General features: G+C 31.2%; 1 protein-coding gene across 1 annotated transcript; it reads left to right on the forward strand.

The window, feature by feature from the left end:
* The first annotated feature begins 1,034 nt into the window (after positions 1-1,034).
* On the forward strand, positions 1,035-27,596 carry LOC121113896 (uncharacterized). The gene is made up of 80 exons (XM_040707760.2): positions 1,035-1,336; positions 1,395-1,490; positions 1,690-1,806; positions 1,874-1,990; positions 2,059-2,166; positions 2,231-2,326; positions 2,395-2,490; positions 2,549-2,665; positions 2,737-2,847; positions 2,912-3,010; positions 3,751-3,846; positions 3,908-3,997; positions 4,056-4,169; positions 4,250-4,366; positions 4,434-4,541; positions 4,601-4,696; positions 4,753-4,848; positions 4,911-5,027; positions 5,458-5,667; positions 5,729-5,824; positions 5,891-5,980; positions 6,036-6,149; positions 6,209-6,319; positions 7,432-7,536; positions 7,599-7,694; positions 7,758-7,853; positions 8,307-8,420; positions 8,475-8,591; positions 8,928-9,026; positions 9,095-9,190; positions 9,360-9,449; positions 9,521-9,628; positions 9,689-9,805; positions 10,174-10,272; positions 10,370-10,465; positions 11,097-11,186; positions 11,256-11,369; positions 12,393-12,503; positions 12,571-12,669; positions 12,745-12,840; positions 13,150-13,245; positions 13,698-13,814; positions 13,882-13,995; positions 14,520-14,615; positions 14,677-14,772; positions 14,843-14,932; positions 14,998-15,114; positions 15,174-15,284; positions 15,350-15,445; positions 15,572-15,667; positions 15,724-15,822; positions 15,892-16,002; positions 16,070-16,372; positions 16,453-16,548; positions 16,603-16,701; positions 16,763-16,873; positions 16,934-17,164; positions 17,222-17,317; positions 17,378-17,473; positions 17,543-17,656; positions 17,735-17,839; positions 17,898-18,041; positions 19,336-19,431; positions 19,509-19,604; positions 19,679-19,792; positions 19,850-19,966; positions 20,020-20,184; positions 20,241-20,336; positions 20,393-20,602; positions 23,991-24,107; positions 24,173-24,319; positions 24,376-24,471; positions 24,528-24,737; positions 26,166-26,282; positions 26,348-26,494; positions 26,551-26,646; positions 26,710-26,919; positions 26,987-27,103; positions 27,164-27,289; positions 27,352-27,596. Exons 3-80 carry the CDS (start codon positions 1,773-1,775, stop codon positions 27,474-27,476), a joined length of 9,012 nt encoding a protein of 3,003 aa, XP_040563694.2. The 5' UTR covers positions 1,035-1,336; positions 1,395-1,490; positions 1,690-1,772; the 3' UTR covers positions 27,477-27,596.
* Positions 27,597-27,794: the final 198 nt, after the last annotated feature.

A 27,794-nucleotide genomic window follows, 5' to 3' on the forward strand; every position in this document is an offset into this window, starting at 1 on the left:
TCAATAAGTGGCAACGTATTCATAAGCTCTGACTCTACGGCTGTTGGGAGACCTTTTAAGGCTCTGAATAGACGTATCCCTCTTTTTAATCTTGTTAACAAGGCTCCAGGAGCATTCTACGACCTTCATGACCTCTTTGACACTCACTTGGGTGTGGCTAACTTTCCCCACGCCTTTTCGCTGCCATGCTGAAAACTGTAGATTTTGAAAGTTTTTATTTTTCTTCACCCCCTAATTAATTACATAATTTTTCACTAATTAAGGGGGGTCCACAAGGCAACGTTTATAAAACAATGAAATATTTATTTTATTCGGATTTGTTAAATATTCAGAAACTAATCAAGTATCACCACAAAAAATTGGATACTGTACTTATATTCGAAGTTCAGCTAATTAACAATTTACATAAAAGATGAGTCAAAAATATGATATACATAAGATATTACGGAGGCAGCGGTGGAAGGTCTGGTACCCGCTGCGGATTTAGCTATGTCATGTCGTCCCAGTGCTGGCTGACAGTGGCTTTTAAGGCCTCTGTGTTTACATGACAAACAATGCAGGCCTTCCCCTCGACCTGGCCCAAAAAGGTGTAGTCAAGGGAGTTGGCATCAGGGCTATAGGTAGGCCAAAAGTGTCAAAAAAGAGTTCAAAAGAAAAATGGAACACTCGGTACAGTCTTTGGGGAGGTCAAAAGTTCATAGAAGTTTTGGAGGATTACGTTCGTATAGGTTTGGTGAATTTTTACTATAATATGTATGATCAATACTTTTCCGAATTATTCATTGAAAATATGGTACTTATACTTATAGGGCATAAGATACATTACTCAGATACAAATTGAGTTTGTCAAGTGGTAATGTGAATTTATCATAACAATGATATTAAAGTTTGTTTAACATAAATTCCTTCGTCGCAAATAAATATAGAAAAGTAAATATAACTATGATGGAATTTTTTCATTATATACACGAGAATAAATAGATCAGAAACATTTGTACAAATCAATAAATATCCCTTGAATAACAGTTGATTCTAAAAATTTATTGTTAGTTCGTAAAGGGTTTTAAGAAGAGGATGGATGAGTCTCGTATTGAATCTTATTCCCCCCTCCCTCCTGAAATTTATCCCTAACATATATATTTTTTTGAATTTGAGCATGTTTTAAAAATTAAATATCATTTCGACCTTCTTATATGAATAAATTTATGTATTTCTTTATTTCTTTACCTGAATATAGCTTCATGTGAAGATGCCGAAGGATTCGATTGCGATGTGAAGAAATGTTTTCAGAACAATGTTCATCGATACTGTCCGAAGACATGTTTAAACTGTCAACGTAAGTAAAATGTTTATATCCAGTCTAAAAAAATTTTTTTTTTTTTTTTTACTATCAGCATGTGAGGACTCAAATCCTACATGTTCTGCACATAAAAGTCAATGTCACAACAGCAATGTTAGAAAGAATTGTCAAAGTTCATGTAAACTCTGCAGTAAGTTCATGAATTACTTTTCTGATGAGTATGTAGAGAAGGGGAAATGCGCCAATTTTTGCGTGTTAATTATTCACTCTTCCTCTTATATAAAGAAATTGCAAAGTAGATAATACAGTTGTATCCTTGCACATTTAAAAATGTGCGGATTTTTACTTCTCTACTGATATGAAATACCTAGTATATGAGTAAATTTCAGCTCAAAAGTGTGTGGATAAACTGGAGAACAATATCTGTGCTGCTTTGACCATAAAATATTCATGCACGGAGAGTAATTATTTGATGACTAGTTGTAAAGCAACTTGCAATAATTGTGGTAAGTTGGAGAATACGTAGACCAGTAAAACCAGTTTTTCATATTTTTCTATAATGTTTCACCATAGCTCCTGTTTGTGAGGATATAATGGATAGAGTCATTTGCCAAGGGTACAGGGATCTTGATTTATGTGAATCAAATCTTTACGTCGCTAACTTTTGTCGAAAAACTTGTGATAAATGCGGTAAGGTTACCTTTCACCACTTTAGGTTAAGACAGTACAGTAATTTATTATTTCACCTGGATATACAGATGTAGGACCTGTTTGTAAGGATACAGAATCTTATAGGGGGTGCAATGCTCAATCATGTCCCATACAAGATGTATTTCGAAATTGTCCAAAGACTTGCCAACGTTGTGGTATATCCTTTATCAATTTAATTAATTCAAACTCAATCAAACTGTATACATATTTGTCACTTAGGATGTGTTGATTCAAGATATAATTGCAAAAATAACGTTCAACAATGTTCCAATGAAGAATTCAGGAAACAATGCCCAAAAACCTGCCTTACTTGTGGTATTATGATTATTTAAAAAAATTTTAATTACTCATTTGAGTTTTCCTCTTCTTTCCCTCTCAACAAGAGTGCAATGATTTTTTCGATAAATGCTACAACTTTGAAAATCGCTGTGATGAACCGGAAATTAAGGCTTGTTGTGGGAAAACGTGCAAAAAATGCGGTAATATTTGAATTTATTGTAGATTTAACTTTTTCTACTGTTTAATTCTTATATTCAGAGAACATTTGTGTCGATCTATTACCCCTCCAAACGTGTCAATCCTTGATTAAACAATACTCGTGCAAGAATAATGAATATTTAAATCGCTATTGTAAAGTCACTTGTGGATATTGTGGTAAGATTCATTTATCCATAAAAAGTACTTAGTCTTTGATAATAGTTGTATACTTTTTAAAAACACTTTAGAACCCGAATGCAAGGATTATTTCACAAAAGATGTTTGTGATTCCATGAAATCAAAGTGTACAACCGATCCTTATGTTCAACAACGATGTAAAAAATCTTGTAACCGTTGTGGTAAAGGATATGTCATAGTGAAAATGTCTTGATAAATACAAAATCTATTAATGTTTGTTTATAGGTTACATTTGTGAGAATGTATACGGTGCAGAATGTGATTTATATAAATGTCACTTAAACGAAACTCAAATTAGATGTCCAGCAACATGTAACACATGTGGTAAGAAAGCAGTGTTTGTTCTTGTTGGCATAGGAGATGATTTTTTTTTTTAATAGGACAATCTCCAATTTACAACAACTAATTAGAAATATTAATTTGAGACTAGGATTTAAAAAAAAAAAATAAAAACATTTTTTATGAAAAAATATCTTTAAAAAAAAAAATTCCCATTTCTGTCAATTTTTTTATATAAGATATTCTTTATTTATAAAAAAAATATTCTTTAATTCTGTTAAAGCTTCGCCCCAAATTTTGGAATTTTTCCTTTTTACTATTAATAAACATTTTCTGAAGGAAATGTCATGCGGGAAAAAATGTAATTTCATTTGTGAATTGCAGTAACTTATTGAATTTTTTTTCCAAAATTTTATATTTTTATCAAAATAATTTTTTTCAAATAAGTTTAATATTTTAAACTTAATTTTTGAAATTTTTTTAAGTAGCTATGGATTTTTGAAATTTTTTTGAACAGGTATGGGTTTTGGATTTTTTTTTAATAGTTATGGATTTTTGATTTTTTTAAGAAAAAAAACTATTTTTTGGATTTAAAAAAAAAAATAACAACTAAAAAAACAAACATATTTATATAATATATAAAATTCTGCAGATGCCCTTGAATATGCCTAGCTTTTGAGGGAGGGCAATTTAGTAATTGTCCTCCCTATTTCCTACGCCTTCACTTATGTTTCATATTTGAATGTTTATAAAAACCTTTTTAAATGATTCTTTTTCGATTTTAGCATGCAAGGATTTTGACATGCAATGTGCAAAACATCCAGAGAATTGTGATCAAACAGAATTTAGAAATCGATGCCCAAAAACGTGTAAATTTTGTGGTAAGTAGTTATTTGGATGATTTATGGAGAATTTAATATTTTATTCTTTTCTCAATCAAAGTATGCATGGATTACGTAAAAGGCTGTACACCATCAGACTGCTCAAATTCAATTGGCATGAGAAATTGTAGAAAAACTTGTCAGGATTGCCGTAAATATCCTAGGATTTACAATTCTATTTTTGATAACTGATAACCTTAATATTGTAGAACAAAAATGTATTGATGCCGTAAGTACACAAATTTGTAATTATTTCAAAAATCGAAATCTGTGTGACAATGACTACGTTCAAGACCACTGCCCTAAAACTTGTAAAAAGTGTGGTAAGAATATTAATTTTAGATGTCTTTGATATATATATATATATATATTTCCTACTAATCAAAACTTTATTAATATTTAGAGCCAGAATGTAAGGATTACTTCTCGTTAGACGAATGTAATACATGGAAAAGAAATGGGAAATGTCATACAAATGAATTTGTTAAACTTTACTGCAGTAAAACTTGTGAACTCTGTTGTAAGTACATATTTAATATATTTTCATTTCTCTAAAAAGTTATTCACTATCTTGGGTTTCATTCCAGTCTCTGGTCCAGTTTGTGAAAATAATCCTAATTTTAAAAATTGCTTTCAAGAACATTGCTCACAAAAGGATGTTTTTTTCGAGTGTCCTAAAACTTGCAAAAAATGTGGTAAGTTACTCTAAGCTACTTTCGTTCCTTAAAACTCATTTGATAATATTTTTTTACAGGATGCGTGGACGAACTTCAATTTTGTGAAGAAGGAGAGAGGAAATGTTATGATAAAGAATATAGAAAAAAGTGTCCGCGAACATGTTTAACTTGCGGTAAGTTGTTTCAATTTTATTAACAATTTAAAACAATTAACCATTGTCCTATTTAGGATGCAGCGATAGTTCAAGTGATTGTTATAAATATAGGAGATTTTGTGACAAACCCAGTGTTCAAGGAGTATGTGGGAAAACGTGCAGTAATTGCAGTAAGATATTATCAAAATAAATTTGAAATACCAATATTTTACGTTCGTCTTTTTACCCCTAGTTGATCAATGTTATGACCTCATTCCTACTGATATTTGTGAAAATTATAAAAGAAAATTTGCTTGTAAAAATAACGATTATTTAAGTTATCACTGCTCATTCACCTGCGATAATTGTAGTAAGTTATATCATTATTAATGTTGAGACTTGGTACGTGACCGACTTTTTCCTCCGGTTTGGTTTGAAAGATTTTTTTTCTAGACCAATACTGTAGTCTATTTATCGCTTTGAAACCGACGACCGTCTTTCGATGTGAAATATGAAATGACATATCAATATAAGAAATTGATAATTTAAAGTTCATCTAATTTTTCTATCAATTTTCTTTTTTTTCCTCGTTCATTTTACTTTTTTGAACTGATCAAAAACGATTTCTTATGTAGATCAAAGACCTCTACTGACGAAACTTGGACCGAATTAGTTTGTTCTTATTAAAGTTACAAGGTTTCCAGACTGGTCAAGGTTTTCCTTGACCGAACCCCAGCACTAATAATAAGAATGATTCAAACGTGCATAATATTTAAAATGCTTCAATTTAATTTATACAGAACCGGAATGTACGGATTATTTTGGAGCAAGTGTATGTAAATCCATGGTGCATTCTTGTCAAGATAGTTCTTATGTACAACAAAGATGTAGAAAGACATGTGATTTATGTGGTCCATCATGTAAAGATAAGCCAGATGCAAGATGCCGTGATGATGAATGTAACTATGAAACCACTCAAAAAAATTGTCCTGCAACATGTCAACTCTGTAGTAAGACATTCCATTAAGCTCATTATAAACAATATCTACGATTTTTTCTCTTAATATTCAGAATGTCTTGACTACAATGATGATTGCCATTTAAATCCCGAGAAATGTTTGGATGAAGATTTTAGAATGAAATGTCCTTTTACTTGTGATACTTGTGGTAATAACTAGTTATCTGTGACTATTGAAATGGTTATATGTATATACGTTTTTTAATTGGTCTTAGTTTGCAAAGATGATGAAATCGGATGTACGTTGAAGGATTGTCAAAGTACCTCTGGGCGAAATAAATGCCGAAAAACATGCGTTTTATGTAGTAAGGGAATTATAATAACAAGTTAACATATTTTTAAAATCAATTATGTTTTTAGAACCTAAATGTGTGGATATAGTATCAACCTCATTATGTGAGCAATATAAGGGAAATAGTCTTTGCAACAACAAATACGTCGAATCATTCTGTAGACGAACTTGTGCCAAATGCGGTAAAATCATTTATGAAATTTGTGATTCTATTGAATTTATCTTAAATTTCATTGAACAGATGAGTGCAAAGATTATCTAGATGAATATAAATGTCGTGCTTTCAAGAGCTCAGGGAAGTGTCGTAATGATTTTGTTAAAAACTACTGCCAGAAAACTTGTGAGGTTTGCTGTAAGTAGAATTTTTTTTCATGTCTTAACACATGATGGACGCCTCTTTCAAGGACAGAGAGATCATTTTTTGATAAATTTGACATCATTTTTTACTACCAAATCAAGCAAGTATTAAAATACGTGCACTCACAAAAGTCCAGAACTAACGTTAGGGGTATATATAGTAGCGCTTATATTTAATTTAAATCTTAACATATACTGAAAATGCACATGAATTATGATATACATACGAATAACAAACAGAAAAATTACTCTTGCATAACATGCACACCCCTACAATATTTCTTAGGTAAAAAATATGATATATAGCAGAGAGCACTATGTATAGTGCATCCTGCACACATATTCGATGTTATATGCACACCCCTGGAATATTTAATTAATTCGTCTACTATATATTTATAATATACGTCAGACGTATACGTATACAGTGGACCCCGTTACTCGTTTACATATATTCATACAGACTGAAATAAAGACAGGTAAAATTTTTTTATATTAATATAGATATTAAAGTGTCAAGCAAATTCTTTTATGTATTGTCATTTTGTAAGTTTATGTAAATTCCTAAGAATTTAAATATTCTTAGAATGTTTTTCCTAAATAAACAATCAAAGCCATGTCATTTTTTTAAATTTTTTGACCTCTCCGTTTTTTTAGTAGAACTGTGCATATATAAATTTTGATGAATATATTGATTTTAAAACATGAAATATATAGTTTAAAGCATTCAAAAATAAAAGTCAAAAAGTTTTCATAAATTACAATCAAATTTGTGGTTTATACTTAGAATATTAAATAGTAGGATGTAGCTCATAGGACAAATGTATTCAAAAAAATTAATTTCTTGAGTCGAATGTGTGTTGGTGGGAAACCCGGTCATTCCAAGATAAGGAAATATCCTTAATGTATATGTATTTCAAAGACAATTCCTAGGTTAGATGGAGTCATTGTAATACTATAATGTTATCTTATACTTAATCAGTGCAACTCCATCTATCCAATTAAAGGAACATTAAAAAAAGAAAAAAAAATCAAAAGTGAAAATGGGTCAAAATGATATCTCTGTCTTTCTAGTGTTAAATGACTTTGTCCCCTCTTCTTTTATAGATTTTGGACCTAAGTGTGAAGACAAAAAAGGGTTTGTCTGTAATCCTCGTAAATGTAATGAACCATTTATGAACCAAAATTGTCCAAAAACTTGCCGTCTCTGTGGTAAGGAGTTTTCCCTTTTTAAAAGTTGGACAATTACACATTTCATTACTTTTTAAAAATAGGGTGCATTGACGAAAACAAGGATTGCTATGATAAGAGAATCAACTGTTTTCAGAATAGTTTTAGACAGCAATGTCCTCAGACATGTTTAACTTGTGGTAAGATTAATGAAAGAATGTTAATATAATTATATTTAAAATAAAAATAAAAATTCTATATAGACTGTAATGACTACTCTGATAGATGCCGTGAATTACAATCTAAATGTGAAAACCCAATCGTCAAAGGAGTCTGTGGAAAAACTTGTAGTCACTGTGGTAAGTACATTCTATGATACGTATAGTAAGAGAAAGAATACATATGTTCTGTCAACACAAATGCAAGTTAGAATAATTTTTCTCAAATATGACGAATTATCGTTCATTTACATCAAAAACTATTTATATTATACCTTTGGGGGAATTTGACTCTTAAAATAGTTAAAATGGATTGTCACAATTAAAGAATGAGAAATAGAAACATCTTATTTGAAAGGGACCATATTGGGGCCATGATAAAATAACAATATCAAATAAACACTTTTAACTATAGTTAAAATTATTGGGTATCTTAAATCATCCCACAAATTAGAATACAAGGCATTATAATTTACTCAAATATGTCTTTAAAATATTTGGCTAATAATTTTCTCATTTTCTTAACTTTTGTTCAAAATTGATTTTATGTTGTTGATACATCAAACATAATGTAATAATATTTCTTATCCTTAGCGAGGAAATGTTATGACTTACTGTCACCTCGAGATTGCGAGCAAATGAAAGAAGCTACTGGATGTGGAAATGAGTACATGTCTACATTCTGCCCTTTAACATGTGAAATTTGCAGTGAGTTTTTAATCCTCTTTAAAATAGGTATAATTCTCTCAATTGTCTTCCCAGAACTGGAGTGTACAGACTATCTTGATAAAGATACATGCAGAAGATTAAAGCAAACAAATGAGTGTGATGATAATAAATATGTCCAACAACATTGCCGAGAAACTTGTAATCTTTGTGGTAAGCCAGAACATAGGAGTGCCCACAGGAGGGGGCTGGATGGGCTGTAAACCGCACTCCAAATTGATAATTTCTTGTTGTTACTAGAAACTTTTTTCTTCATTCGGACATATTATCCAGTAGAGCAAAAAAATAGAATATTTGAATTTTTTTTCCAAAAATTTAAGTTTTTCTGAAAATCAAAAAATTAAAATTTAAAATTTTTTTTTCATTAAACAAAAACCAAGCCCTCCCCCCACCCCCTCAAAAAAAAAAAATATATAATCCTGGGAATGGCCTTGCTGAAGCATAAACAAATTAAATGGGGAGGATTAATCCTTATCTTTTGAAATATAGGAATTATATGTGAAGATCGCTCTCCGCGTGGTTGCAGATTTTCAGATTGTTATCAAGAATCAGTTCAAAAGGACTGTGCGTCCACTTGTAAAGTTTGTGGTATGTACTTGTTAATAAATATCACTCCCTATGTGTGTTCGATTTCTTCATCTTTGTACTTTTTTCAGAGTGTATGGACAGAAATCCTAGGTGCTCCATAGGAGAGACTCAATGTCACGAAAAAAAATTCAGAGATGAATGCACTAATACTTGCAAAATATGCCGTAAGTTGTTTAAATTTGATAAATTATCCCATAATTTTAACACATAAGTTTTGGTTTATACTTTTCTAAAAACAAAGTCTATTTGAATTATATATTTTTTTGTTTAAATCATTCTTTTGAACGTATCAAAGCTAAAAATAAACTAAATATAATCATTTTACTTTTGTAGCTTGTAAAGATGACGCAGACTATTGCAGGCCTACGGATTGCAGAGATCCAAATAGAAGAAAATTTTGTCAAAAAACCTGCTATCATTGTGGTATTTGTCTTTTTTAAATATTTTGTCCCATAGATAGATTTCTGCATAATGACCTAATCTTTTATTTATAGTTCCTTTATGCACTGACAAACTATCCAAAAAACTTTGCCAAAGTTTCGAACAATATTGTCGCACAAAATTTGTTCAAGCTTTTTGCTCAGTAACTTGTAACACTTGCGGTAAGACAGATAGGATCGATCATTGTATTGAAATATTTCATTATGACAAATAATTTTTAGAAATCGAAGAGAAAGATTATTTGAAGCCTACTACATGCTTGTATTTGAAAGAAAAAGGATTTTGCAGAGACAACTATTATGTGAAGCAATATTGCCGCAAAACATGTGGTCCTGAAGGTGAAATTATATTTAATTCTTACTATAAATGGATTTTTATTTAGGTTTATTAAAAATAAGAGGCCATATTTGGAGATGACCAATATTTTAGGATCTCTGCAGATCAAAATATTGCGATAAGTGCTTATAACTCGTATGATTTTTAGTTGACTCAACCACGGAACTCTAGATTTCTGGAAAAATTCCTTATCAAAAAATGAGTCCTTTTTTTTATTTTTATAAGCCCATTTAAAAATATGTGTTCAAAAAACTCTCCATCAAAAATTAACTCAACAACATCCCCTACAAGAAAAATATTTATGGCTCTGCCCAACATCGTATCTAAAGTTTTGGAGGTCATGTTTTAATTAATTATTTTTATGCATTAGATCCCGTTTGTGAGGATAATAAAGGTGTATATTGTGCAGAAGATGAATGTCCCATAAAAAACAAGTTTGAGATATGCAAAGCAACATGCAAAAATTGTGGTAAGATGTATTTTTATCCTCACATAATTGTTTATTTTTAATAAGAGACTCTTTTTTATTTTTGAATAATCTATTCTCGACAATCTTATAATTATAGGATGTTTTGATATCTTAAAAAATTGTACCCAATTGAAAAAAGAATGTGTAAATAGACACTTCCGTAAGCAATGTGCTCAGACATGTAGAGATTGTAGTAAGTAGCTCAACTATTAATAAATACAATTTGCATAGAGTATGTTTGCCAGTTTTTTCTGCTTGTCATACTTTATTTTCTATTGCAAAATTGGAGACATCGATAAGGAAAATTAGAAATTTAGTGATTGCAACCTTTTAATAATAAAGAAATAACTTTTGATATATCATTTGATTGAGACCCAACCTTTTCGAATTATTTGAATATTTTCCATTTGTAGGATCTTGAAATTAGATGGAATGTCATAGAGATTATTATGTAAAATACTATTTCTTTCTTTTTTGTTTCTATCATGAATCATGAAAAGTAAGATTATGTAATTTCAGAAACATCTGTTACATGAGTCGTAGCGTAAATATCCATCTTTTATCTTCTTAGACATCGAAAAATTCGCTTAAAATCTTCCATCTACTTGCTAATTTTCCAAATATCTCAAAAAATTTGAGATGCTATAATTGGCTTTGCTTTCAAAGTTATTTACTACCGTTATGAAACGGTAGTAAGTATTAAATTGTACGATTCGCTGTCTCCCATTTTGAGGTAGAAAGATTAAATAAGACGTGCTAATAAGATATTGTAAACATTAAACCTCACTTATTCGTAACTTACATAAATTTGAATTCATTTTTAGTTTGCAAAGACGATATCAATACTTGTAATCGTGGGAGTTGTTCTGACCCAAGCTTAATTTCCAAGTGCATAAGAACATGTGGACTTTGTTGTAAGAATTATGACATTTGTATTTCAATTAAATGATTAAATTCCTGAAATCAAACATTTTACCTTTTAGCAAAAACATGTGCGGATATCATGCCTGAGAATATTTGTAGACAGTATAAAAGAGATAATATGTGTTCCCAAGATTATGTTGTTAATGTGTGCCCTTTTACTTGTGGAAATTGCGGTATGTGGTCAATTAATTAGTTTAATCTCACTTTTTGTTACTTCTCTACAAAATCAAACTTAAAAATGTACCTGGGGTATTGATCCACCCCTACAATAAAAAGGGTATTTTAGCAATATAAAACTTTCTTATCTCCCAGTACTTGGCCTATATTATACAAATACTTTAAGTATTAATCAACAAATTGAATACTTTTTTACAATTTTTATTTGATACCCACAAATTCATAATTTAAAATAGTACTTGGAGGAAATAATATTAAATTATGTAGACATTAGAATAAAGAAGTTTTCTAAATTTGATTAAAATATCATAAAATATGATAAGTTTTATACAGAACAGGACCTTTCCTAATTCTCTTCCATCTCCATTTGCGTTAATAACTTGGAAACAACAAAAAACATAAATACCGTGTGCGAGGCTGAGATCTTAAAACTAGGTTATAAGATAATTGGTATGTTCAGTTGAGTTTTTATGAGACGGAAATAAATATAGTTAGACATGTTGAACTCTTGATAAAACTGTGTAGAAATTTCATTTGTTTGATGATTATATTGCCCTTTAACAAGAAGGCGCTCAAAGATGATTGAGCAATAATATAAATTTCTGGCCAAAAGAAATATGGCCCCGTATTCACTTTGAATACGCCTTTGGTCGCGTGTAGACCTATACCCTGAACACACTTGACTGATATGTTAAAAAAATACATAGGACTTCAGGAGACGCCTTGATCCCATCTTGCACGCCATAGGGGACTATATTGAAGATTTGAGACAATATAGTATTACAACTGGGCCAAGAATATATTTTTTTTACATGGGTACGGAAATATATCTCGTTAAAAGTTTTGAGAGTTCAGATGTCAACGTCGTACATGGTAAATGATAAATTAAGGCTTTACATAGAAGGTGGAGTCAAAAATATATGCAGACAAGATATTACATGGATATATGGGGTGGATTAATAACCCAATGGAAGTATCAGATGGTTAATAGTTTAATTTGTTTTTTATATTTTAAATAGAATCGGAATGTACTGATTACATGGACAAACGTTTCTGCCAAGAATTTATAGACCAATGCAGCACCAATTATTATATACAAAATGTTTGCCGCCAGACTTGTGATAGTTGCAGTATGTTGTCTTATATAGCATTTGAATAATAGGTACATTACTGATAGCGGTTTATTGTTTTGAGTAGATAAATGCTTTGACATTTGGTCAAATAGTAGATGCATCAAAGATAAATGCCCAACAAAAGAAGTACAAAGAAATTGTCCTAAAACCTGCGGACTCTGCGGTGTGTCTTTCTTTATGATTAAATATAATTATAATTATTTATCTAACTTTCAATTAATATTTTAATTTTTAATAGACTGTAAAGAAATAATATCTGAATGTGTCAACAATGGACAGAGATGTACTAACGAACACTTTAGGAATAAATGTCCATCAACCTGTAAAGTTTGTGGTAAGAGTTTTTGTTTTTTGGTGTGCAATTTTTTTTCGTTATTTTTTTTTTCGAAATGTTATAGGTCATTTTTCCAAAATATAAAGTTTGAAGTTGTAAACTTCCCTATTTTATTCTTTTAAAGAATTAGTCAACATAAATTAAAATAGAGCAATTTATAATCATAAATTATTTTTAGATGAATGAATATTCATCTAAAATAAATCTTATAGTTTTTCTCTATAACGATTATTTTTATCGTTCTGTATGTTTTTTTTTATTGAACAAGCTTATTAATTATACCATTATTTTGCATTTATTCAATTACAGAATGTAAAGACTATGATCCCAAGTGTAGTTCATGGTATCATCGATGTGGGGAACAAGATATACTACTTAAATGCAGAAAAACGTGTGGAAGATGCGGTTAGTTAGAATTAAATAAGTAAATGTGGCAAATCAAGACAAATTACAACTTTTTGATACCTGAATGTATTCTTCAATTAGTTATTGTCAATCACTGCTATCAACAAATTATTATTACTATTTACCTTTTGAAAAGCCTAGCAAATGACACTATTAATGGATACAAAATTGCTGGTAAAAATAAAAGAATGATAAATTTATTGATTTTATTCGAAAGACCATATTAAGGGAATAATATTCAAGTATAGTTCTAATTATTCCTAAATATTTAAAGGGAGCCCTCTAATTTAAGTATAAAATCTATTATTGACTCAAGCATGAAATATTGTACATATGTAGTAAAAAAAGCTCATTGGGAATTTCTCATTAACTTGATGTTTATTCAAGATTGTTTTTATGTTGAGGGACCACATATGTACATACTTATATATATATTTGTTATATTTATGCAGAAATACAGTGCGCTGATCTCATATCATCTCGTAAATGTGAAGAATACAAGAATAGTTATGGATGCCACAGCAATCCTTACATGGAGAAATTCTGTTCTTTTACATGTGAAACATGTGGTTAGTAATTTACTATTTTACGAACAAATAATTATCCAATCTCTACATTATAATATATATTATTTAGAACCTAAGTGTAAAGATATTCTTCCAATCATTTCCTGTGCACAAATTAAGAAAAACAAGGAATGCAACGATGAGTATGCAAAAATGTATTGTCGTAAATCCTGCGGAAATTGCCGTAAGTTTTAATTATATATTTCATAAATTTTGTTCACTTTTTATTATATCTTTATAAAAAAGGCCATTCATAAATATGGGTTATAAGTTTTTGACTATAAAGATTGATCATTTTAAAGAATATTGATACTCAAATCATATTGATTTTTTTTAAAACGTCATATCAAATTAGTAAGGAACATGTACCAAAAAGTACAGTAATTATTACAAACAGAAACATTAATGTTAATTTAAGTTCAAATTGTTGAACATCAAGGAGGAATATGTTTGATGAAACAGGGAAATTACTAATCATTGGGTACATCTTTCATCCTCTTAAATGATTCAAAACAGTGTTGGCAATATTATAACTGATAAACTGAATACTAAAAAATATAGTATTTACTTAAAATAGCCCTTTCTCAAAATCAGTTTTTTCTATTGTCTCCAGTAGAAAAGCTTTTTGAGCAGAGGGGTAAATATATTAACTCAAAAACGGGACTGTCTAGTATAAGTATAAAGAGATTATAACTTTATTAATTATAGCGCCAACATGTGAAAACAAAAGAATTGATTGCTCTGTTAGTATGTGCCATGACCCAAAGATACATGAAGAATGTTCAAAAACTTGCCACAACTGTGGTAAGTTGAGTTTTAATTTGTTTAACTCTACGTGCATGCCTATGATTTATATTATATATAGAATGCATTGATTTGGATCTTCACTGTTCCTCCTATGCTGAGAAGTGTGCCGAAGAATCTTTCCGTTATAGGTGCCCCAAAACATGTCACATTTGCGGTAAATAGTTATTAGATCCGGATCCACTCAACTTTATTCTAAATTTAAAAAAAAATATAATGTGTTTTAGTTTGCAAAGATCAAAAGAACACTTGTCATTCTACAGACTGTTTCGATGAAGAAGAAAAAAGAAAATGTCGAAAAACTTGCAAATTATGTGGTAAATATTGAAAATTATAGGTATACAAACCAAGAATAATTACTATTTGTTTTTCCTCTTTCCAGATTTTGTTTGTGTAGATTCTCTGGAAGAACATGTCTGTCAAAATTTTGAAAAAGAAGACTTATGTAATACTAATGAATATGTAAGAGATGTCTGTCCAGTCACTTGTAAAACTTGCAGTATGTCTTATCTTTTACAATTAAAATTACCTATAAAAATTGTTAAATAATTTTTATAGAACCAGTATGTAGAGACATCCTTGATGAAAACATATGTCGCCAACAGGAACATAAATGTAATAAAGATCAATACGTTAAAAAATATTGCGCCAAGACTTGTAAAGAATGTGGTATGTTATTTGTTCATGAGTTTGCATCTCAAAATAACTTCATAGTATTTTTTTTTTTTTCGTAGACATTTGTGAAGACAATCCACATTCACATTGCTCTCCTTATGTATGTGTTGATGAACCTGGACAAAAAACATGCCCAAAAACATGCAAACTTTGTGGTGAGTATTTTGTAGTCGTCTTTTCATTAATATTTTGATCTTTGTAGACTATGTGCTAAATATATATACAAATTCATAATATAGTTATTTTATACTTCTTTGATAAATTTCATCTATTCCATTTAGATTGTAAAGATCGTGGTCCAAACTGCCGCGGCAACCCAGAGAAATGTGCCGATCAGAATTTCCGAGAAGAATGTCAATTCACCTGCAAAACATGCGGTAAATATAACTAACTAATACATTTCACATTAATATTCATCCTTCTATATCTGTAGAATGTCGTGATAAATCACCTGTATTTTGTAGAAGTTCTCAAATATCTTGTTATAAACAAGAAACTATAGAAAAATGTCAAAAAACATGTGGATTCTGTGGTATTAGATGAATAAAACTATTGTAATTTTAAACCTATAACTAAATTTGCCTTTTTTCTCAATTTTCAGAAGTTGACTGTGTTGATCTCTTACCTGATACATTTTGCTCTCAATTTAAATATAGATGTTCTGGAAATAAATATATGTTAAGTCACTGTGCGTATACCTGTGGCTCTTGTAGTAAGTAACACTTTTTTGCCAATTTTTATTACTTGATATTTTTACTTCTTACATTTAAAAACTTCAGCTCCAAAATGTAAGGATCTTTGGGTAAATCAAGCTTGTGAAAATGTACGAAGGAAAGGTCAATGCCATCAAAATATCGGAAAAACGTTTTGTCGCAAATATTGTGAGAATTGTGAGAAGCCAACCACTACAACGACAACAACGACGACAACAACGACGACAACGACGACAACGACAACGACAACTACTCCAAAACCAGTCATTGAGTGTGTTGATAAACAAACCTGGGATGTATACTGTAGGAAAAGTGATTGCGGTGATCCAAAAGTATACACAAATTGTCCCAAAACATGTGGATTTTGTGGTAAGAAAACTCAAACCTAATTATACAAGTTTAATTAATAAATAAGAGATCTAACCCCTTCCACTTTTGAATCAAAACAGGATGTGAAGATAAAGATTCAAATTGCCAATTTAATTCTGTTCAGTGTTATTTGGAAAAATTTCGAGAAAAATGTCCACAGACCTGCCAAGTTTGCCGTAAATAATATTGAAATATCGTATAAATCGTTTTTTAAATTTATTTGATTACAGTTTGTAATGATATTGAGGATTCTTATTGCTCAATGGTTTCTGATCGTTGTTCTGATTTTGATATTAGAATAAAATGTCCAAAGACATGTGGAGTTTGCAGTAAGTTGATAATACTATAGATATATTGTAATGAATTTCACATTGACACATTGCAATTTAGAAAAACGCTGCATGGATGTATATGATAGAGAAACTTGCAGGGAATTAATTCTTCGATATGATTGCAATAATCAGTATGTAAGAGACTTTTGCGGATTATCTTGCGGCTGCAGTAAGTATAAATTCTATTTCGTTACTAATTTCTAACATATTGGTTATATTCCATTCATAGAGCCTCATTGTACGGATTACATCAAAAGTAGTGATTGTAATGTATTTAAAACGAGTTGCGAGAAAGGTTGTTATAATCCCTATATAAGAAGTGTCTGTAGAGAAACGTGTAATGCTTGCAATGATCCTGAACAAGTTTGTGAGGATAAAAGGGACAAATATTTCTGCACAAAAAAAGATTGTGGAGATATTGAAGTCCTTAAACAATGTCAAAAGACTTGTGGGGTTTGCAGTATGATCATTATATTCAACTTTTTATTCATTATATTAAATGATAATACATATGTAGATTGTTATGACACAAGAGTGGATTGTAAAGAGAATATAAGGCAATGTGATAGATCATCATTCCGCCAAGAATGTCCTCAAACATGCCAGGTTTGCCGTAAGTTGAACCAAATCAATGATTCATTATTGGGAATCTATATTATAATTTAAAAACTAGATTGTGAGGATGAAGACTCGTCTTGCAGAAGCAAATACGATCAATGCCATGAACTATCTGTTAAGATAAAGTGTCCTGTTACATGTAACATTTGCAGTAAGACTATTTTCCTTCTTTTATAGACCATCATTACCTCTTACCTTTACTTCCTTGAAATATTTTTAGAAAAAAGTTGCTTTGATGATATTGATCCAAATTGGTGTGGTTTTCTTATAAGGAAATTTAACTGTCAAAATTCTTATGTAAAGAATAAGTGTGCAAAGTCTTGCAAGAACTGTCGTAAGTATTTTTACTCTATAATACATCTAGGTATATTTGTAATGTGTATAATCTGAAATTATTCATTTCTTTGGTTAGATGAAGTGTGTGAAGATTTTCTTCCTGGATATGTATGTAGTGGAAATGTATGTCATCAAGACTATTTTCGTAAAGTATGTAAAAATACTTGTGGTGAATGTAAAGGTATTATCCATTAGTAGTATTATAATTTATTAGTTGTCCTTATTATTGTGTTTCATAGAAACCACGACAACAACAACTACTACCACTACTACAGGAAAACCTTTGTATGAATGTAAAGATACAGCTTCAGACTCATACTGCAAGGATAAAACTCAATGCCCTAATAACGCATATTATTGTGCAAGAACATGCCAGACTTGTGGTGAGTATACACAGATCAATAAAACCTTAACAATATGAAGTAAGTGAGTGAATATATTTTATTTTCAAATGTATACTACATACATCAATAGTAGGAAAATTCAAAGTAAATGACCTTCTTTTTTTTTTAGAAAATATATCCTTCAAAATATTATTTTCAAAATATGAAGGATTTACGATATATTTTTATACGTTATAATCAATTAGTTATCCCTACCAATCAGATTCCATTTCGAATAATGATCAAAAGGAATAAATAAACACAGTATAAAAATTTGAAATTTTTTCAGGGGGGGTGGAGTGAAAAAATAGTCCTATTTTTTATACGTCATAAATGTATGATCCCTTAGCACAGCACAAAGTCTAAGATAGCTCCTTTCTGGTCCTTTGATGCCCACTTTAATGTCATGTTTTTTGTGCCTTTTTGATTACTTATCTTCAAGTCGGCATTTGCATTCCAGTCATTGATTGCAAATCCCAATAGACTCAATCCTGGGAACATTCATAGCCTATCCTGTCGGCTATTTATGTTCCGGTTCTTGTGTAGATTTATTTCCCTACTTTGACTAAATATTTTTCCATGATAATCTAAAGAACTTTATTCTCCAGCCTCTGTTGTGTATTCCAATGGGTAAATAATAACCGTTAGCCAGGTATAGCCTTTCCAAGGGCCTTCAATTTTGATAAACCATCCATTCTTGACGTCGATTTTTAAATTAATAATGGAGGAAATAAGTAGTTGATCCCTTACCAATGTTTAAGTTTCCTCACTGATAAATATGAGATTGAGGTCCGGAGACTGGCCTAGATCACACCTTGTCCTCTATGTAATATTTCTTGAGCAACTCCTTTAATTATTTGGCCGTAGGTTTTGATGAATTGTCGTGCTGAAAGATCCTTTACATGAACTATTTTCAGTTTTTCTGTCCTGGACCCATTTTCAGTGCCCAGGGAAGGAGGTACTTGCCCTAGATTTTCAGGGTACATGGCCCTCTTCCTCTTTTCTTCAAAGTGGTCGTCATTTACTTTAGCAGAGAAAGACTCCATAAAAATAATGTTTCCACAGCCATACTTGACAGTAGGGGGGGGGGGCGGGTGTTTTCGGATTTATACTCTATATTTTGTATGACTCCACAAACTTTTTGTTTGTTCATATCTCACTGTTAAAATAAGCTACCATTAAAATTATAGACCCTTCATTGGACAAACTTATAAAACCGCAAGGAATCAAATTTCATATTTAACATTTAATGAAAAGATTGTATCACTAAACAAATTATTTATTTTGAATCTAGGATGTAAAGACGAAAGATCTGATTGTGATCAAATGATTAATCATTGTACAAATCCCGATATAAGAATACAATGCATGAGGACGTGTCAAATATGCAGTAAGTAAATAAAATTGAACAAATTATTTTAATTTCAAATCATTCAATTAAAAAAAAATCCCTTACAAAATTCACAGTTTGTCAGGATGATCGAAGAGACTGTAATCAATTGTTCCATCAATGCAATAGGGCACGAATATTTTCTCAGTGTGCGGAAACTTGTGGAAAATGCAGTAAGATTGATTTAAAATTCATTTTCCACAATCAAATCAATAATATTTTATATTATTATTATCCTTAAAATAAGAACGTCATTGCAAGGATAATCTTGAGGGTGAAATATGTGAGGAAATTAAAAGAAAATATGGTTGTGAAAGTAGTTACATGAATACATATTGCTCAGCTAGTTGTGGATTCTGTTGTAAGTAGTCATAAGATGATAATTACATTGATAATGACTGTTTCCATTTATCAAAAGGTCTAGAATGTGTTGATATTCTTTCAAAAAATGATTGTGATAAATTCAAAAAATATAAAAAGTGCGGGGACAAATATGTTGGAATCATGTGTAGGAAGACGTGTAATCTCTGTAGAGGTAAAAAAAAAGGTATCCTTTTATGATGATTAATTTCTTAAAAATGATGATAGATACTACTCAAACAACGGAATCACCAGTCGTGACAGATACACCTAGACCACCAACACCAATAGGTCCACAAACTGTATGCAAGGATTATATCAAGAATTGTGACGTAAACCAATGCCCGAAGGAAGGTATCTATAATAATTGTCCAAAGACGTGCGGTGTTTGTGGTAAGAAATCCTTTTTAAACTTTTGATATAAATTAACTTTAATCATTCATTCGTAGGATGCGTCGATAACAGAAATGATTGTAATCGTTACATGGATCATTGTCCGGACCCAAATTGGAATAGTCAATGCAAAAAAACGTGTCAAATATGCCGTAAGAAAATTGAAAAAGTTTGAAGGAATATAAATGAAATAAATCTTTATTTACAGAATGTATAGATGAATCCAAAGCGTGTTCCTCAAGAAAACATGATTGTAACAATCCCAAAACAATGGCAGAATGTGCATATACTTGTCAAAAGTGTAAACGAGGTTGTAAGGATCACTTTGCTTCAAGTTATTGTCAATATTTTAAAAGCTATCACGGATGCAGTGGACAATATATGAGAATATATTGTCAGCTTACTTGTGGATCATGCCGTGAGTACTTTTGTTGTTTATATTGAGTACTAGTTGTAACTTATTTTTGTAAATTGTACGAAGAACTACCAAAGAATGAGATGAAACTTTTTAAACTAATAATTTAAAATTTTTTTTAGTTAGAATAGATTTAAATTTCAATAGATGTTCAATATATAACTTTACTTTTCAAAATGACAATTACCAATTGAAGAACATTCTGTGGTACATGAGATATTCCCAGATTCCACTGTTTTATACCTTGTTAACATGCATATGGTAATTTAACGAGCAAGCTAGATATACAATTGTTACGTCTCAGGGTGTATATTTTACAAATTTAAAAACATAACTAAAACATACACCCTTTGCCCCCCCATATCCCAGGATATCTGTTTCCTTCTCCTTTTAACCTGATCTCATAAAGTTGGATTAAGGGATGGAGGGAGGGTTTAAATCCAATTGTATATCTACCTCACTCGTGAAATAGAAAATTAATATAGGTAACCTTACTTAATTTCTTCCATTTCACTTTGCTTTGTATATGCACAATTGTTTTCTACAAAGTTGTTTAATCTAACCCAAAATTGAATTAAACAGAATCATGTTTACTTAAACAGTAATAAAATATTTTCTTTTTGATAATATTACAAGAATTCTGAAAAAACACGGATATAAAATTTTGATAAACATAAAATTTTTTCTTTAGCAATACAGTACTTCTATAGCATCAACAAATTGAATTATCCTAACTCTACATATAGAAGAAGACAAAGCTATTAAAGTATACGTCTTCTTAACTAAATTGCCCTTTGACGGATTCAGAGGGATCCATATATTCCTACAGTATTCTAGTAAGAGTCGTACATCCCAAGTCTCTCTGTACCTTGGTAGTGATGGTTTCAGATTAAATAGTCACCTCACGAAACTCTGAACATTCCTGTCATCCTTGGTGTTTAATAATGACCGATTATAACTCGCTACCCCACTGATTGACAATTTTTATCTTTTATTAAGAAGTCCAAATAATTCAAAAGCATCTCTGAGGTGGCATTGAAAGGGTCTAAATTTCTTTACCTCTAAATTCAAGGAAAATTCATAAACAAGATGAGTATGCTTTTTCAGAAAGTATGATTTTTATTGTATCGTCGTCTATTCCCTTTTCTTTTAAATGAGATTTCATAGTCTCATTGCTATCAGGGTTCTTAGATTTATTTCGGGTGAACGCAATTTCTCCAAATCCCATAGTGTTATCTCTCTCCTATTCCCCAGTTCTCTGGATTAAGGGACACATCCATCATAGAGTGGAACGGCCGTAATAAATTACTGTTGACATTTCTCGCAAAAAAGGTCGACTATTACCATAATTGCTCTTCTGCACTAGCAAAAACGACGATTGAATCCTTACTCGGATAGTTTTGATCTCTCAAGTTTAACAGGGACTGTATATATTTATGATATACACACACCAGTATTACCACTCCTCTAATATTCTCCAGTACACCTAAAAACATTTGAGCATCCTTCAGAGAGATTTTATTTGCTAAGAATATCTTATATCATAAAGTATGATTTTGCTTATATCGTCCAAAATGGCAAATATGCTTCAGTTCTCCTGTTTGTCACGTGGGAGTAAAATCTGAAGTAGGCTTGTATTCAATAACAGGCCCAAGTACCTGATGGTCAAAGATGTCTGCAACGAGCTCATTTTAAAATTAATAGAGAATCCAAAAAGACTAAAAATACACGCATATAAACAGGCATCACTAAGAGCTAAACTTTTTGAAGCCCTTTGTAATATGATATTATCCAAATATATGCTGCAAAATATACTTGGATATACCAATTAAAAAGGTTATAACGGGTCTTAGTGTAAACACATGGGGCATATAAGAGGTCAAAACATAGCACTATGAATTGAGACATCTTGCCCTTCCAGCATAAACTTAAGTAACGTCTATCTTTTTCATTAATATGAAATTAATTATTTTTGTTAGAAAGATCTATCAAACATAAATAAAAATCCCCTTTGAACCAAGGTTTTCATGAATGGACAGATTCCATTTTAAACTTGTATTTATTAAAAGTTTATTCACAAACTTAAAATTTGTAATCTTACTCCAACTTTCTTATTTTTTTTTTCCTAATACCAAACACCCCAGACACTACTTGTATCTGTTCCAAGTTTAAGTTGACTTCTGAAATAGCCCCCGAGTTTAACATCTCATCTATCTCATTTTCAAATACCTTTTGAGCTTCTTCCCCTTGTCGTGGGTTTCCCCCAAAAAGGTATCCCTCATAAAAACTGTAACCTATAACCTTCACTTATTATGTTCAAAATAAAGGAGTTTTCTGATACCACACTCCCATTATCATAAAAAGTTGGTACAACCAGCTGCACCCTTTGGTATCCTAACTATTTCATAAAAATTGAAATTAAATCGAACACTTCAAAACATGAGCTTACTCTCGAAAAGTAGAAGAATTTAAAATACACATACTTATCTTAGAAGGATTTGTTTTAACGGCCCGACGTTACTATCTTAAGCTCTAAAATCGGGCTAATCATTATAATCTTCTGTCCTTTTTGGTGGTGACAAAGTACCATAGAGCATCCTTTTAGGGATTGGCTTAAACCCCTTCCGTATACTTGAAAACACCTTATCGTCCCCCGCTGCTTCCACTACTGCTTTGACGGACTCGGCAGATAACAAAAATTTCAGCTCCTTATCCTATGCTGAAGCTTCCCTAGAAAGTGACCTCTTTATGGAATTCCTCTGTCTCAAAAGCAGGTTTCCAATCTTCTAATCTTTAAAAAGGGTCTCCAGCCTCCTAGAACATTGATGGAAATGACAAATATGGATCTTGATCTCCTTTTACAAATATCTTTATAAGGTGAGGATTTTAAGCTCTTACTTAGTTCCTCTATAAATTTCATGGCTGAGAGTACTAGCTTCAAACATAACCTCGAAAATCAGTGGATCTTATCAAGCATACCATACACATATCCCTCTTCAAGTCGTCTCAATTCCTTATTCACCACAGGGAGCTCCAATTGGGCATGCTTAAGCTTCCCCAAGCAGTTTTTACCCTTGATAAATTCCTTGAATTGGGCTCCATAGAGAGCCGCTCCTAGAGAAAAAACTTAATTTTTTTAAACAGGGTAATAGAAGACTTAAATCACTTAAACATCTTGGCTACCTGCTTGCTCTTCTCTGATAGCAGGAAACTCCTATACACTTTCTTGAACACCTTTTTTTAAAAATTTGCCAGGATGAATGAAATGTCAAAATCCTATGCTATTATTAAAGATGGTTTATGGGACGTACCAATTGTAATTTGTACGAAATCTTGTACATGTTATATTTATACTTATTGTAAATTTGTCTATTTAAAAAATTAATTACAGAACAAAGATGTGAAGACATACTATCTCAAACAGTATGTACTAGATTTAAAGGACTGGGAAGGTGTTCATACAGTTATGTAAGGATCTATTGTAGAAAGACATGTGATTGTTGCAAGGGTAAGAAAGGAGCAGGATATCAAATTTTTGTTTGAGTAAATTTAGTGTTTTTGCTTTATCCGTAGATGTAGTTAGACCCATTACATCACCACCTAGACCGACACCAATAGGTCCACAAACTGTATGCAAGGATTATATCAAGAATTGTGACGTAAACCAATGCCCGAAGGAAGGTATCTATAATAATTGTCCAAAGACGTGCGGTGTTTGTGGTAAGAAATCCTTTTTAAACTTTTGATATAAATTAACTTTAATCATTCATTCGTAGGATGCGTCGATAACAGAAATGATTGTAATCGTTACATGGATCATTGTCCGGACCCAAATTGGAATAGTCAATGCAAAAAAACGTGTCAAATATGCCGTAAGAAAATTGAAAAAGTTTGAAGGAATATAAATGAAATAAATCTTTATTTACAGAATGTATAGATGAATCCAAAGCGTGTTCCTCAAGAAAACATGATTGTAACAATCCCAAAACAATGGCAGAATGTGCATATACTTGTCAAAAGTGTAAACGAGGTTGCAAAGATCACTTTGCTTCAAGTTATTGTCAATATTATAAGAGCAATCACGGATGCAGTGGACAATATATGAGAATATATTGTCAGCTTACTTGTGGATCATGCCGTGAGTACTTTTGTTGTTTATATTGAGTATTAGTTGTAACTTTTTTTTGTAAATTGTACAAGTTACTACCAAAAAATGAGATAAAACATTTTAAGTGAATAATTTACAATTCTTGTAGTTTGAATAGATTCAAATTTCAATTGATGTTCAATATATAACTTTACCTCTAAAAATAAAAATGACCAATTGAAGAACATTCTGTGATACATGAGATAATCCCATATTCCATTGTTTTATACCTTAAAATGCATATGATATTTAAATAATTTCCGTAGATCAAAATGAAATGATTAGATCAATTAATAATTGATAATTAATATGACGAATGCTATTATTAAATCAGGTTTATGGCAAGTACCAATCGTAATTTGTACGAAATTTTGTAAATGTCATTTATGGGGTAGGGTCGGAAAACGTAGACTGGAAAGATTGATTTAGAAATACATCAATGATTTTATATTTTTAATGATAGGCAAAAAAATAATGTTAACAAAACAAGTAGACGAGGTTTTTACAAAACTTTTTTTCAATCTATATAGCCACCTTCATTATTAAATGCAGCCTTTACTCGTCGTCTGAAGGCCATGCAGGAGTTGATGACAAATTCCTCTGATAAGTTGTCCATCCAGTCACTATGGAGGACTTAAGTGTGTCCATATTTGAAGGTGATGTCCTGTTGGTTTCCCTCTCTAAAGTGCCAATGTAAAAAAAGTCAAGCGGGTTAAAATCTGGTGAGAAAGGCGGCCATATCTCTTTGAACCAGAATTGAGCCATATTATATGCGCAGAACTTTTGGCATTTGACGGACATGTGAGTGGAATTGCTGTCCTTAGTTTACACGTAGTTATCCTCCGGCTAATTGGTCTTCAACCGTTTAAAGATTGTTTTATACAGCATTAATAGTAGGCCTCTTGACCGATTTTCTGCCCAACCTTGAAAAGAACGGAGGTATCTTCTTTCCATCAGAGGCGACAACGCCAATGACCGTTGTTTGGGTAGCATATTTGGTGAGGTAAACCCCTTGGACCTCTTCTTGTGCTTCTGCAAGCTAGAGGTCTAGCCGCGGGTTGTGAAATTGATAATTGACCCATTGCTTCAATCCATGTGAGGATTTTCTTGCACCTCTCGACCCTCTTGTCTTTCATTCCCTCTTTTATGAGGTGGTGTGGTATATTTGTGAAATAAACTTAACCCTTGTTATGCTAAATTATTCTCCAAACTTAACAAGAACTTCATATCCCTCTTTAAATTATGGGATCCACTTCTTGACATACTTGAGAAGTCTTCTCCATTTTTTTCATCTTGGCCAACTTAAAAACCTGTCTCCGAGAACACTTAAACATTAATTAACAGTCGACGTTTTGATGCCCTACCCTTTACATATTATATACATATTGTATGGTTATCTATTTAAAAAATTAATTACAGAACAAAGATGTGAAGACATACTATCTCAAACAGTATGTACTAGATTTAAAGGACTGGGAAGGTGTTCATACAGTTATGTAAGGATCTATTGTAGAAAAACATGTGATTGTTGCAAGGGTAAGAAAGGAGCAGGATATCAAATTTTTGTTTGAATAAATTTAGTGTTTTTGCTTTATCCGTAGATGTAGTTAGACCCATTACATCACCACCTAGACCGACACCAATAGGTCCACAAACTGTATGCAAGGATTATATCAAGAATTGTGACGTAAACCAATGCCCGAAGGAAGGTATCTATAATAATTGTCCAAAGACGTGTGGTGTTTGTGGTAAGAAATCCTTTTTAAACTTTTGATATAAATTAACTTTAATCATTCATTCGTAGGATGCGTCGATAACAGAAATGATTGTAATCGTTACATGGATCATTGTCCGGACCCAGATTGGAAAAGTCAATGCAAAAAAACGTGCCAAATATGTGGTAAGAAAATTGAAAATACATTATTAAAAAGTGTCCAGAAAATCAAATAATCTTTATTTACAGAATGTAAAGATGAAGCCAAGGAGTGTTCCTCAAGGAAACATGATTGTAACAATCCCAAAACAATGGTAGAATGTGCATATACTTGTCAAAAGTGTAAACGAGGTTGTAAGGATCACTTTGCTTCAAGTTATTGTCAACATTATAAGAGCAATCACGGATGCAGTGGACAATATATGAGAATATATTGTCAGCTTACTTGTGGATCATGCCGTAAGTATTATTTTCCCAATTAGACTTATAATTTTGTATGTTTAATAACCCTATTAATTAATTAAAGAACAAAGTTGTGAAGATATACTTTCTCAACAACAATGTGATAGATATAAAAGCATTGGGAAATGTTCAGCGAGTTATACAAAGATCTATTGTAGAAAGACCTGTAATTACTGCAATGGTATTGAAATTCATAATTTTTCAATACAAATTGAGCATTAACTCATTTTTTCTTTAATAGATGGTGGCGGAGGAGGTCATTGTGGAGACAAATGGAGTCAATCAAAGTGCAAGAGGGAGCATGAATGTGGTAATTGTTGGAAATCTGATGTCAAAAGCAACTGCAAAAAAACATGTGGTCTTTGTGGTGAAATAATAAATTGTTTATAGTTATATTTTCGTTGAATTAACTTTGAACTACTTTTCTAGGTACGTGCAGTGACGTAATGGATTTAGAAAGATGCATTTATTATCAAAAAAACAATTATTGCTTGACAGATGCTAAAGTCCAATATTGGTGTAAAAGTTCTTGCAAAACCTGTCGCAATGATTAAAAGACTTTACTTCATGCACTACATATACTGTTCATGTTATTATATAATATCATAAATTTTCAGTGTAATTAATAGTCACCAAAATAAAATACGCAGCATTTATAAAAATGGCAGCTCAAACAGATTTGTTTCATTTGACAGATGAGATACAATTTGAGTTATGTATTAACAGAAGTTTTTCTCTCGAAATACCGTTTTTACGGGATAGCTCGGAGCTCAACACTTATGTGAAACTCCCAGTAACCTAAAAATTTAATTATGACATTGTTTCATTTAAATACAGGGTTGATCTTATCTAGTGGTACTCATTTTATTATT

This window comes from Lepeophtheirus salmonis, chromosome 2 (genome assembly GCF_016086655.4).
Source record: "Lepeophtheirus salmonis chromosome 2, UVic_Lsal_1.4, whole genome shotgun sequence".
In the NCBI taxonomy this organism is placed as follows: domain Eukaryota; kingdom Metazoa; phylum Arthropoda; class Copepoda; order Siphonostomatoida; family Caligidae; genus Lepeophtheirus; species Lepeophtheirus salmonis.

Bases quoted from the DNA above. Each gene is read 5' to 3' on its own strand.
- LOC121113896 (XM_040707760.2), top strand. From the start codon at position 1,773: ATGACTAGTTGTAAAGCAACTTGCAATAATTGTG. The intron at 5,825-5,890 runs GTAATAACTAGT...AATTGGTCTTAG, and splicing joins TTTTACTTGTGATACTTGTG to TTTGCAAAGATGATGAAATC. The intron at 10,273-10,369 runs GTAAGATGTATT...TTATAATTATAG, and splicing joins AGCAACATGCAAAAATTGTG to GATGTTTTGATATCTTAAAA.